Genomic DNA, 13,077 nt, shown 5'->3' on the forward strand with positions numbered 1-13,077 from the left:
TTTTGTTGGAGGTTTAGCCAGGGCAACTTAAAATGGCATAGGAATGAGAAAGAAGGACATAGAACTATGTTTGCAAATGATACAAGTATGCCTCTGGAAACACAAAGGAACTCCTAGAAAAATCCACTTTGAAAAATAATTCAGTAAGCTAATAGGCTATAGTACTGATACAGAAAAACAATAGCCTTTTTGCACATAGACTATTTGTTTTAAAGATTTTGTTTTTAAGTAATCTCTACACCCAACATGGGGCTCAAACTCATGATCCCAAGTTCAAGAGTTGCACATTCCACCAACTGAGCCCCACAGGCACCCCTATACATAGACTAGAATATTTTTGTACAATAGCTGATGTACAACAAACAATCATTTACAAGTTATAGTAGCAGGGCCAGCAATTACAAGGGTATAACATAAAATAGGGGTGCCTGGGTAGCTCAGTGAGTTCAGTGTCCAACTTGGGCTCAGGTCACGATCTCTTGGTTCCTTGGTTTGAGCCATGAGTCGGGTTCTGTGCTGACAGCTCAGAACCTGGAGCCTGCTTCAGATTCTGTCTCCCTCTCTCCATCTGCCCCTCTCGGACTTGCGCTCTCTCTCTCAAAAATAATAAACATTTTTTATTTTATTTTTTTATTTTTTTTAACGTTTATTTATTTTTGAGACAGAGAGAGACAGAGCATGAATGAGGGAGGGTCAGAGAGAGAGAGAGAGGGAGACACAGAATCCGAAACAGGCTCCAGGCTCTGAGCTGTCAGCACAGAGCCCGACGCGGGGCTCGAACTCACAGACCGTGGGATCATGACCTGAGCCGAAGTCGGAGGCTTAACCGACTGAACCACCCAGGCGCCCCAAACATTTTTTAAAAAAATAGTGTAACCTACAGACTTCAAGCTGTATTACAAAGCTGTAATCATCAAGACAGTATGTTACTGGCATAAAAACAGACACTCAGATCAATGGAACAGAATAGAGAACACAGAAATGGACCCACAAACATATGGCCAACTAATCTCTGACAAAACAGGAAAGAATATCCAATGGAATAAAGACAGTCTCTTCAGCAAGTGGTGCTGGGAAAACTGGATAGCAACATGCAGAAGAATTAACCTGGACCACTTTCCTATACTGTGCACAAAAATAAACTCAAAATGGATGAAAGACCTCAATGTAAGACAGGAAGCCATCAAAATCCTCGATGAGAGAGCAGGCAAAAACCTCTTTGATCTTGGCCACAGCAACTTCTTACTCAACACGTCTCTGGAGGCAAGGGAAACAAAAGCAAAAATGAACTACTGGGACCTCACCAAAATAACAACCTTCTGCACAGAGAAGGAAACAATCAGCAAAACTAAAAGGCAACTGATGGAATGGGAGAAGATATTTGCAAATGACATATCAGATAGAGGGTTAATATCCGAAATTTATAAAGAACTTATCAAATTCAACACCCAAAAAACAAATAATCCAGTGAAGAAATAAAGACATGAATAGACACTTTTCCAAAGAAGACATCCAGATGGCCAACTGATACATGAAAAAATGCTCAACATCACTCACCATCAGGGAAATATAAATCAAAACCACAATGAGATACCACCTCACACCTGTCAGAATGGCTAACATTAACAACTCAGACAACAATGGATGCTGGCGAGGATGTGGAGAAAGAGGATCTCTTGTGCACTGCTGGTGGGAATGCAAGCTGGTGCAGCCACTCTGGAAAATAGTATGGAGGTTCCTCAAAAAACTAAAATAGAACTACACTACAACCCAGCAATTGCACTACTAGGCATTTATGCACGGGATACAGGTGTGCTGTTTTGAAGGGGCACATGCACCCCAATGTTTATAGCAGCACTATCAACAATAGTCAAAGTATGGAAAGAGCCCAAATGTCCATCAACAGATGAATGGATAAAGAAGACGTGCCACACACACACACACACACACACACACACACACACAATGGAGTATTACTGGCAATCAAAAAGAATGAAATCTAGGGGCGCCTGGGTGGCGCAGTCGGTTAAGCGTCCGACTTCAGCCAGGTCACGATCTCGCGGTCCGCGAGTTCGAGCCCCGCGTCAGGCTCTGGGCTGATGGCTCAGAGCCTGGAGCCTGTTTCCGATTCTGTGTCTCCCTCTCTCTCTGCCCCTCCCCCGTTCATGCTCTGTCTCTCTCTGTCCCAAAAATAAATAAACGTTGAAAAAAAATTAAAAAAAAAAAAAAGAATGAAATCTTGCCATTTGCAACTTCGTGGATGGAACTAGATGGTATTATGCTAAGTGAAATTAGTCAGAAAGACAAATATCATGACTTCACTCATATGAGGACTTTAGGACACAGAACAGATGAACACAGGGAAGGGAAGCAAAAATAATATAAAACAGGGGGACAAAACATAAGAGACTCTTAAATATGGAGAAGAAAGAGGGTTACTGGAGGGGTTGTGGGAGGGGGGATGGGCTAAATGGGTAAGGGGCATAAAGGAATCTATTCCTGAAATCACTGTTGCACTATATGCTAACTAACTTAGATGTAAATGAAAAAAATAAAAATAAACAAATAAATAAATAACAAAAGAAAACAAAAAATAGTGTATCCTAAAATGAAATACGAGCACATGGGTGTCTCAGTCAGTTGAGTGGCCAACTCCTGGTTTCATCCCAGGGAGTGATACATCCACCTCCTTGCTGAGCATGGAGACTGCTTGGAATTCCTCCCCCCCCCCCTTCCCTCTTCCTACCCTCTCTCTCTTGCATTCTAAATAAAAAAACAAGTAACTTTAAAAAATGAAATATACTAACTAGGAATGAATCTAACAAAATATGTAAAGCCTATATGGCGAAAAAAATAAAACATTCCTGAAATACATGAAAGTAGAAATAAATGAAAGTAAATTTACATCATGTTCCTGGGTAGAAAAATTCAATATTATAAAAAGGTCAATTCTTCTTAAAGTAACTTATAAATTTAATTGGATCCTGACATACATACCATCAGCCAGTTTTTTGAACTAACAATGTTACTGCAAAAATCTTATAGAATATTGAACAAAAAACAATACACACAAAAACTCTTTTAAAAACCCAAAATGAGTATGGTTATCCTTATGTTTATTTATGAACAGACTATTAGATCAGTGAAGTTAAAAATTCAGAAGTATGCCAAAGTGCATAAGAAAAGTTAATACCCAGCAAAAACTACAGTAGGTATAACATTATTAATGCTTGGCATTTGGTAAATGGGGATTCCTACCAAAATGACAATAAGTGTTCTTATTCTTCACATCCTACAGCGGGATAAAGGTCAAACAAAAGAGAAGTCTATACAGTAAAAAATAATTAAAAATGATTAAATACCTTCCTAAGACCTGCTTCTCAAGCACCTGACTGTAGCCAACCTCTGGCTCATCATCATTAAAGACGTTGCTCAGCAACACTTTTGGCTTGAAAAATATCTTCGTTGAGTTTTGATGCAACTTGTTTTGTATGTTCAGAGTGGCCACTGGTGTATCCCATTGGCACCACCTGCTTCTGGAGTGTCTTCCAGGACACTACGATGGCCCCAGGAACTCCAAGATGATAGAACTTAAAATAAAAGCTCTGTGTGCCTAACAATCAGCGGCTGGATCCTAACTGTGCTGGCAAATACCACTATCTTCTTGTGACTGACAATGAACAGTGGAAACATTATATAGAAATATGACTGGGGGGGCGCCTGGGTGGCGCAGTCGGTTAAGCGTCCGACTTCAGCCAGGTCACGATCTCGCGGTCTGTGAGTTCGAGCCCCGCGTCAGGCTCTGGGCTGATGGCTCAGGGCCTGGAGCCTGTTTCGGATTCTGTGTCTCCCTCTCTCTCTGCCCCTCCCCCGTTCATGCTCTGTCTCTCTCTGTCCCAAAAATAAAAAAAAAAAAAAAAAAAAAGTTGAAATATGACCGGGGGTGCTGAATAACAAGATCACACAATCAGCACTTGCCCTACTTTTAACATTCTCTACTGTCAGACATTTGGGATTCACGATCTGGGCCAGCAACTCCATAGTTTTCAAGCTCTTAAGATACAAGCAGTGGGTCCAGCACATTCACAGGACAACATCTCCAGAATTTCCCCAGAAGTGAGGGCTACCCAAGGCATCCTTGTCTTGATAAGCACCTTTGTATCGTTTTATGCTCTCTCTTCAACCTTTTTATTTGGCTCTCTCTGAAAACCCCAGTTGCTGGGTCATGAACCCCTCTGATCTAATCACTCCATGTTTGTTTTTTGTTTTGTTTTGTTTTGTTTTAACAATCAGCCCTTCTGTTCTCTGGAGTCCTGACCTCATTGTGTCCCGGGTCATCTCTGCATGCTGCAGAAAGAATACACAGCCCTCTAAAATGACAAGATACCTATAAATTATTGTAAACTGTTAAACAATGTGTAGTCATTTGTTCATTCACTCCTTGCAGAGATTTAAGCACTGGAGGGGGCAGTCACATAACAGAGAGGGTGTGAAAAGCAAATGCAGCCGTCACCTCCTTCAGAATTTCCACAGGAAACAGAAGAGGAGCTATTAACTTGCATATTTCGTATTAAAAATTATTAAGAGTGTATATGATGCTACTGAAGATGTGAAAAACTAGCTTTACTATTTGCTTGTATTATTCACGTAAAGAACAGACATCCTTACCACATGTCTCTGGAAATATTTCAAAACCAGTATTTCATCAGTACTAGGAAAAGTTAAGTATCTCTGAAAGACTACACATTTTAGAAGCTACATTAACTGCACTTCACACGAAGCATTCAGAAACAGAAAACGAAGCGATCAGTTAAAATAATCTAATTTTCTAGGCACCTGGCTGGCTCAGTTGGTTAATTAAGCCTCAGACTCTTGGTTTTGGTTCAGGTCATGATCTCAGGATTTGTGAGATCCAGCCCAGAGTGGGGGTAGTGGGGGGTGGGCAGAGGGCTCTGCTCAGAGCCTGCTTGTGTTTCTAGATCTAGCTCTCTGCCTCTCCCTTGCTTGCACTTGCCCCTGTACTCTCCCACAAAATAAATACATATTTAAAAATCTAATTTTCAAGTAAAAACTAGTCTTCCAAAAGAAGTGAAAAAAATTTTAAACTAAAATTGCAATGATATTTAGTAATTAAAGGTTAAGCAAAATACAGGTGCCATCTGGTAGGTCTCAAAGGCGTTTGGATTTATAATTCATCTCGAAGGTGTGGATTCCAATATCAAATAAAGATAGAAAAATTGATAACCCATAGAGGCAGAAATGTTTGCTTCTTTAAAGCAATGTCCCAACCCTCACCCCCCACAGCCCAGAGCCTGGCCTGGAACCCCCAGGAGAGCAGAAGGGCCAATGGGGAGAAGTGACAGTTCAGTGAAAATTACAACTAGTACCAAACTGCACATTCCCCACAGAAGAGTTTTGCATGTCGCATTCTAGCGTCCATCACCGATACTGACCACCCGGCTTTAACTTCATTAAACAAGGAGCTGTCACTGTCCGGGTCTCAGTCGCCCCACGAGGACCCCCGGCCCCAGGTAGCATCGCTGCTCCGCCTCTCCCGCTGGAGGCCAATCTCCACCGCTCCATGGGCTAAAAATGTTTCCATGGGCACCGTGATCAACTTGTCAAATACCACCACTCCCAACAGAAGCGGCCCACCCTTCCCTAGCCTTGTGCCCAGCCTGGCTCCAAACGACACCAGCGGGACTGGAAGGAATCCAAGAGCAGAACCCGAAACCGCGGGGCAGGAAGGACAAACAGAAGACCTACGGCAGGCCCCCGTGTGGTGCAAGGCTGGAGACCTAGCGCGCCAGGGTCCCGCCCACACCCGCCGCTTCCGCAACCGCCCCGGCTCCGCCCTGAGAGCGCCCAGGCTGACCGACGAGACCCATGCGCATGCGCGCTTTCCTGCAGACCCGGAAGCCGATTTCCCGGAGCAACGGTTGCGCTCGGATGAGTGAGTCTCCATTTTTCTGGTTCTTGCCCTGGAGCGGCTCCTCGGGCCCCGCCTCCCCACCCAGGTTTCGGGGGCACCTGGTAAGGTAAAATCTTTGAAACCACTCATCCCTCTCGCTGGGAGTTCGTCCCTGTCGCCTCTCGCGGAGTGGCCATAAGACGTTCCGAGCCCAGTGAGTCGGTGCGGGTCACGGGCGTCAGCGTTCGTTTCCGGTTAAAATCTCTCTGAGGCAGGTTCGGGCCCAGCCTTTCTGCTTTGGCCCTTACAGACCCCAGTCGCCTTGCCGGTCGTTTTCGTGCTCAGAACCTTTCTCTGACTCCCGAGTCTCCCCCCGGTCGCCACCCCCCACCCCCAACCGCGTCGAGCACAGTCGTCACTAGGGAGGTGGATGCACGCCCTTCGCCCCGCCGCAGGGAGGGCAGAGTGGGGACACACACGGCGGGGAAAGACGCAGAAATCTGCGGAGTTAGAGGGTCATCAGAAGGTGTGGGGAGAAAGAACGGCGGGGATTGAAACAGAGGCCGTAATAGAGTGGTGTCAGACTGTTGGAGGAGTAATAGCGAGGGAGGGAAACAGAAATGGACAAAAGGACTGAAGAGAAATAAGGACACAGAGAGACTTAACACAGAGAACAAAACGCGTAGTGAGTGGTCTGGGACAAAGCACAGGACCCAAACCCTGGTGAGTACTGAATTGATTGGGTATGGGATATTAAGTTGTGAAGTGCTGATTTGTGGCCCTGTGACCTCGTTAATTAAAATTTGGGAATTGTTTCAGTTATGCAGAAGAGAATGAGAGGTGTGAAACCAGGTGTTGGAGGCATCTGCACTTTCTAAGTATTGCATCAGAAGATAATTCCATTTGGAACCCTTACTCATCTAGAGGGCAGAGGCTTAGCTCAGTCACTTAATGGGGGAAGACTTTTACCACATGGTGCTTTTTACAATGGCCATTATTAACAGTACTATTTCTCTCTCCTTTTTTTATGGCTCATGGCATTCTTTTCTAAATTTGATGTATTCTCTTTATCTTTAATATCATAATCCATTGGATATCTTTTTAATTTCCAAATTATTTTCCCTCTTAATTTTTATTGTTCAGATTATGAGTTTTACATGCTGTCTACTCTTTCACAAGTTGGAATTATTCTTTAATGTCTGGTAAATAACTTCATGGTATTTCGTTACATATCCATAAAGGATGTTGGTAATCTTTTAACACTCAAAACCTAGTTCAGGCAGTTAATTTAATATTCAACAGTTCTCTTCTTCCCTTAAGTGATCTTTTACATTACTGAGTTCTGAGCTGAAGTCTGCAACTAAGTAGATGTTCCCCTTAAGTTCCCTTTGTCTTTTCTGTACAGATGTTGAAGAATGGTCTGGATTGATGTGGAACTTTGTTCCAGCAGAGCCCATCCGTTTATGGTGCAGAGATTGCCCAGAGCTCATCTCCCCAGGTGACACTTGTTTGTGTTTTCCACTATCTATAACTATTTGTAATTTCATATAGTTTTTCTGGAAAAGAGGAATTAAATGGGTTTGATTAAACCCGTGAAAGAGAAGCTTCTCTTGTTCAGGAATATGAAAGGTAATCTGGAAAACCCTTTCTCATTAAACCTGTCCAGGCCACCATTTCAGAATTTACTTCCACCCAGTTCTGTTCATTCTACTCAGACTTCTTAAGGGTAACTTGGTAAAGTAACTCCCCCTCTGAGCCCCAGTACACTCACCTGTAACATGAGTTGATAGACCAAGAATTCTGAACCTGAGGTAATAAGATCCCTGAAAGGATTTTCAAAGTTGGGTGTGTGTTTGTCTTTGGCAGTTTTCTGGGAGAGGGTGTGCAGTTGGAGTTTAAAATGTGACCCAGTTCCAAAAATAATGAAAACCAGTAAGAAAGAGGCAGTTGTATAGTCTTAGAGACAGGGATATGCCCCTGTCAGTTCCACCATCTCTCTGTATCATAACTAAATTTTCAAAACTTGATTGTGTCATCTTTTGACATTAAACCCACTTACAGCTTCCCATCACTATCAGGACAAAGATGTAAACTCTCAGTATAGTTACCAGGGAGTTCTGGAGCTCAGAGTTGTTCCAAATTGATGGCATGGACGGGCTTCCGTAGCCTGCATCAACCATTCATTGCATGCTGGCTGCCTAGGGAGGAGCCAAGGACTTGAAAGAGCCAGTTCCCTTTTGCTGAGTGCAAGGAGACAGCGGACAATGCAGTTGCATAGAGTGTGTATGTTTCAGCAGGAGTGGAGGGCTTTCTGGAAAAGTGGATGAAAAAATGCACTTGTTGGCTCCCTTTTAGATTTTATTGTCCCTGCATCCCTCCTGTTGCAGTAGGCAGCAAAGGACTTTTTCCCATAGTAAGTTTCTCCCGTATGTGTATTGTGGCAGAGGAAGGGATTATGTTGATTCTACACATTAAACAACATTCCTTTTGTCACACAGTATAACCTTACCTAAGAAAGAAGGCTAGAAGAAGAGAGAGAAAAAGGAGGAATGGCCCTTCTCCAGGTAAAAGTCATATTTTTCGTTAATTGTTCTTCTTCTTAAAATGTCATATTTTGGACTTGTTAATCTTCTCTGTCTCCGAGATGTCCTGCCTAAATTGTTTACTCACACCCAGGGCCTTCTCCCGGTCTCCTCTCATCTCCATACAGAGTCCAACTCACTCTGACCCAGTGACATGGAACTTGGGAAGAGGCTCCTTTTCGATAGTCATCCTGTGAAGGATTTTCTACGTAGGCAAGGACTGGAGATGGGGAGTGGGCATTGTGGTGTCCCTGAGGTTAGGCAGTAAGGATTCTTCAGAGACCCCTTCTGGATGCCCTTTCAGCTCATATAAATAAATGAGGATTAAAGAGATTACATATGTAAGTAACGTATTAATGTGCACAAGTACCTGAGGAACCCTGGAAAATAAGACTGATGGAGGAAATTTGCTTTGTCTGATTTTACAAATGCCTTTTGATGTTAAATGAGGGAGTCCTTGTGCTTCTGACTCTACAATATTAATACTTTGGAATAGGATGGGAAGTTCAAAGTAGGAATAAAGAATAGAGTGAGCGTTTTGTTTTATTAACATTGGTTTTAAAGTATAGAATCAACCTACTTCTCTAACACTACATGTTCTTGAATTATTTATAGTGCATTCATCTCATAAAGACCATGGTGTTCTTTTAGGAACTCTTACACTGTGCATCTTTTAGATAAAAATGTTTCTAGTTTAACCAGACATAGGAGCAGAACTTTCTGTCATCAGAAAGGCTGGTGCTCAATTTTCATTTTACGAATTATTCTTAAATGTTATTATTTTTCTTTTGTATTAAACCCCCCTAGTGTATATTTTTGTGGTTCAGATTCACACAGGGATGCATTTTAGAAACTAAGAAGTAAAATATCCCCTTCCCTGTCACATCTCCCACCATCACAGATTGTCTTCACCCAGAAGCTACGTTCTCTTTAGTGCAAATCTTCTAAAAATGCATTTACATATTGTAATGTGATTTTAGAATATATTCTTCAGTAAATGTTTTCTCATCATATTTTACTCTGCAGATTGAAATATTTACACACCATATGTCTTGGAGTTGTTCTCATGTTAGTAAACATAGAGATAACTGGTTTTTTAGATCCTTATTGGAACATTCTCTAAATGAAGAAACATGGGTCTTTTACAATTTCTTACTGTTACAAAGAATGTCATCGTGGCTGCTTCTGAGAAGGCTGACTTCACTACAGATATCTAAGGATATCTTATGATTGTACATCTTAAGTACGTTAATGATGGTCTTTCTGAGGAGGCCAGAGACATTCCACTTAATAAAGATTTAAATTTTTTTTTATATATTTATTTCTGAGAGAGAGAGACAGAGCATGAGAGGGGAGGGGCAGAGCAAGAGAGGGACACAGAATCCGAAGCAGGCTCCAGGCTCTGAGCCATCAGCACAGAGCTCGACCTGGGCTCGAACCCACGAACTGCAAGATCATGACCCAACCCGAAGTCGGACGCTTAACCGACCGAGCCACCCAGGTGCTCACTAAATAAAGATTTTAAATCAACTGTCTTGAAAATCTTCAGCTAAAGGAAAACATGGAAGAGAACTAAGGAGTAGGAGAACAGTGTTTCAACACATAAAAAATGTCACTAAGGAGATAGAAATTATAGTAAAGGGATGGAATAGAAATTCTGGAGTTAGGCAAGTATAGACACCAAAACTCAAAATTCACTAGAGAGTTCATCAGCAGGTGGGCAATAAGAAAGAATCAGTGAACCTAAACATCGGTTAACTGAAATTATCAAGTGTGAGCAGAAGAAAGGGGACAAAAGCAGAATAAAAGGGAAAAAAAGAAAAATGAACAGAGACAAAGAAACCTCTGGGACACTATGAAGAATACTGATATACATGTAATAGGAGTCCCAGAACAAAGGATAAAGAAGAAAGGGGAGAAAGAATATTTGAAGAAATAAGAGCTGAAAACTTGCCAAATTTATCAAAAACAACCTACACATCCAAAAACTCAATGAACTTCAGCTATGACAGATGCATGGAGATCCCTGGCAAGCACATAATCAGTCAACTTTTATAAGACAAAGGAGTGAATGCGGAACGTAGCAAGACAGAAACAACTTCTCATGTACAGGGCTTCTCAATAAGTTTAACAGCCTATTTCTCCTCAGAAACTGTGGAGGCCAGGAAGCAGTCTCCTGTGGTATTAAAAGCTTGAAATATTAAAAAAAAAAAACCTGTCAGGAATTCCTTATGAGGCAACTATACTTCAAAATTGATAGTAAAATTAAGAGACTCCGACATGAACAAAAGCTGAGGGAGTTCACACTTACAGACTTAGCTTACATGAAATACCAAATGGAGTTCTTCAGGCTGAAAAGGATGGAAACTAGCGGTACATCAAAGCCATAGGAACAAATAAAGAACACTAGTAAAACTACATAAGTGAATATAAAAGCCAGTATTATTATATTTTTGTTTTCTAACTTAGTTTTTCCTATGTGTCTTAAAAGACAAATGTGTAAAACAATAATAAAAATCTGTTCTTGAGTGTATAAAACATCTGTTCATATCTTTTACAAAGGAATAACTTTTGACAATAAGAACATAAAGGGTGACTGTATAACAACAGTTGTTTGTATGCTATTAAAGCTAACTTAGTATCAACTGAAATTCAAATATTAGTTTAATGTGTAAACCGCAATCCCCAGGATAACCACTCAGAAAATAACTTGAAAATGGAAAAATAAATACAGAGGCAATCAAAATGGCATGTACACAGAGGCACAGACACCCAAAGAAGGGAGGAATTATGAAACAAAATATCAGACATACAGCAGATGTCTTACCAGTAGTAACTTGAAATGTACATAAATTAAACTCTCCAATAAAAGACAAAGGAATTAATGTTTAAAAATGATTCCACTCTGTCTACAGAAGGCTTACTTTATTTTTTTAAAGTTTTTATTTACTTATTTTGAGAGAGTGTGCGTGGGGGAGGGGCAGAAAGAGAGAGGGAGAGGGAGAGAATCTCAAGCAGGCTTCACACTGATAGTACGGAGCCCGTGCGGGGCTCGAACATACGAAATGTGAAATCATGACCTGAGCTGAAATCCAGTCAGGCGCTTAACTGACTGACCTACCCAGGTACCCCAAGGCTCACTTTAGATACACAAATATGTTGAAAGTGGAAGGATGGAAAAAGATATTCCACGCAGATAATAATGAAACTTATCTGGGTAGGTATACAAATATCAGACAAAATAGACTTTAAGTAAAATTATTATCAAAGATGTTGAATGACATTATATATTGAAAAAAGGGCCAATTCATCAGGAAGATAAACCAAGTATAAATAATAAATACATAACAACAAAGCCCCCAATTTTTTGAAGCAAAAATTGAGGAGACAGTTCTCTACTAGTTGGAGACCTCATACTCCCTTTTTAATAATGGGTAGAACAACCAGATATCAATAAAGAAGTGAGCAACACTGTAAACCAGCTAGATTCAGCAGACATATACAGGACACTTTATCCAACAAACACTCAAAAATTAGGAGTAGACGGGAACTTGCTGTTTGAAAAAGGGTATTATTAAAATTCCATGGCTAACATCAATGGTAAACAACTGAAAACGTCCTCCTAATACCAAGAACAAAACAAGTGTGACCCATTTTGACACCACATATCAACACTGTACTGGAAGTTGTAGACAGAGAAAACACAGAGGAAAAATAAATAAAATATCTCAAAATGGGAAAAGAAATCAAACTATCTCTCTATTCATAGTATACATGATCTCCTATTTAGAAGTAAAGAAAGCTCAGACTTAGAATGAATTCATTGAAGTTACAGCATACAATATTAACACTCAAAATTCAGGTTGCATTTCTGTACAGTAGCAGTCAACAAATGGAAAGTAAGTAAACAATTTATAAGAGCAAGAAAACAAATGGGAATAAATTTAACAAAAGAAATGGAAGATTTGTACACAGTGAAAACCAGAAAGCTGCTGAGGAAAATTAAAGAAAACCTAAATAAATGTGAAAATGTCCTGTGTTTGTGGATTGCAAGACTGTAAAATGGGAATCCTTTCCAGAGCGATATAAAGAGTAATGCAGTCCTCAGCAAAATCCCAATATCTTTGCCCAAATGGGAATCCTGATTCTAAAACTCATATTGAATTGGTTAAGGATGCCAGATAACCAAAATAAATGTGAGAAAAAACAAAATTGGAGGACCTAGAATTCCTGACATAAAAACTTACTATAAATTTTAAGTAATCAAAACTATAATTCCAGCAGAGGCTAGATATATAGATCAAAGTAATAGAACTGAGCCTCCACATATAAAACCATGCATGTATAATCCATTCCTTTTTTACAAGTGTGCCAAAAACAGCAGTAAAACAATACTCTCTTAAATGGTACTGGCACAACTAGAGTCTATGGGAGAATGAAATTGAAACTACCTTGTACCATATAAGGTAATCAATTCAGAATTAATCAAAGACTGAATGTTAGAGCTAAAACTATAAAAGTCTTAGGTGAAAACATAGGGGTAAATCTTCATGACCTGAGGGTTGGCAGTGGATTTTTATACAT

At 40.7% G+C, this 13,077-nt stretch overlaps 2 protein-coding genes and 1 long non-coding RNA gene across 5 annotated transcripts in view; 2 read left to right on the forward strand and 1 right to left on the reverse strand.

Annotated features, from left to right (window-relative positions):
- Positions 1-13,077, reverse strand: part of LOC125153772 (zinc finger protein 677-like) — a 160,664-nt gene that overhangs the window by 46,074 nt on the left and 101,513 nt on the right. The window lies entirely within an intron of this gene.
- Positions 1-13,077, forward strand: part of LOC125153146 (uncharacterized) — a 59,713-nt gene that overhangs the window by 33,266 nt on the left and 13,370 nt on the right. The window contains 2 exon segments of the mRNA XM_047836053.1: positions 5,434-5,953; positions 8,267-8,324. Of these exon segments, the coding sequence (XP_047692009.1) occupies positions 5,434-5,953; positions 8,267-8,324 (578 nt within the window).
- Positions 5,920-9,905, forward strand: LOC125153804 (uncharacterized). 2 transcript variants are annotated; one of them, XR_007147570.1, is made up of 5 exons: positions 5,920-6,038; positions 7,317-7,409; positions 8,410-8,475; positions 8,622-8,834; positions 9,520-9,905. It is a non-coding gene; the product is annotated as an uncharacterized LOC125153804 (long non-coding RNA). The 2 variants fall into 2 exon arrangements; XR_007147569.1 differs by lacking the exon at positions 9,520-9,905 and having other exon boundaries at positions 8,622-9,512.

This window comes from Prionailurus viverrinus, chromosome E2, assembly GCF_022837055.1.
Source record: "Prionailurus viverrinus isolate Anna chromosome E2, UM_Priviv_1.0, whole genome shotgun sequence".
Classification (NCBI taxonomy): Eukaryota; Metazoa; Chordata; class Mammalia; order Carnivora; family Felidae; genus Prionailurus; species Prionailurus viverrinus.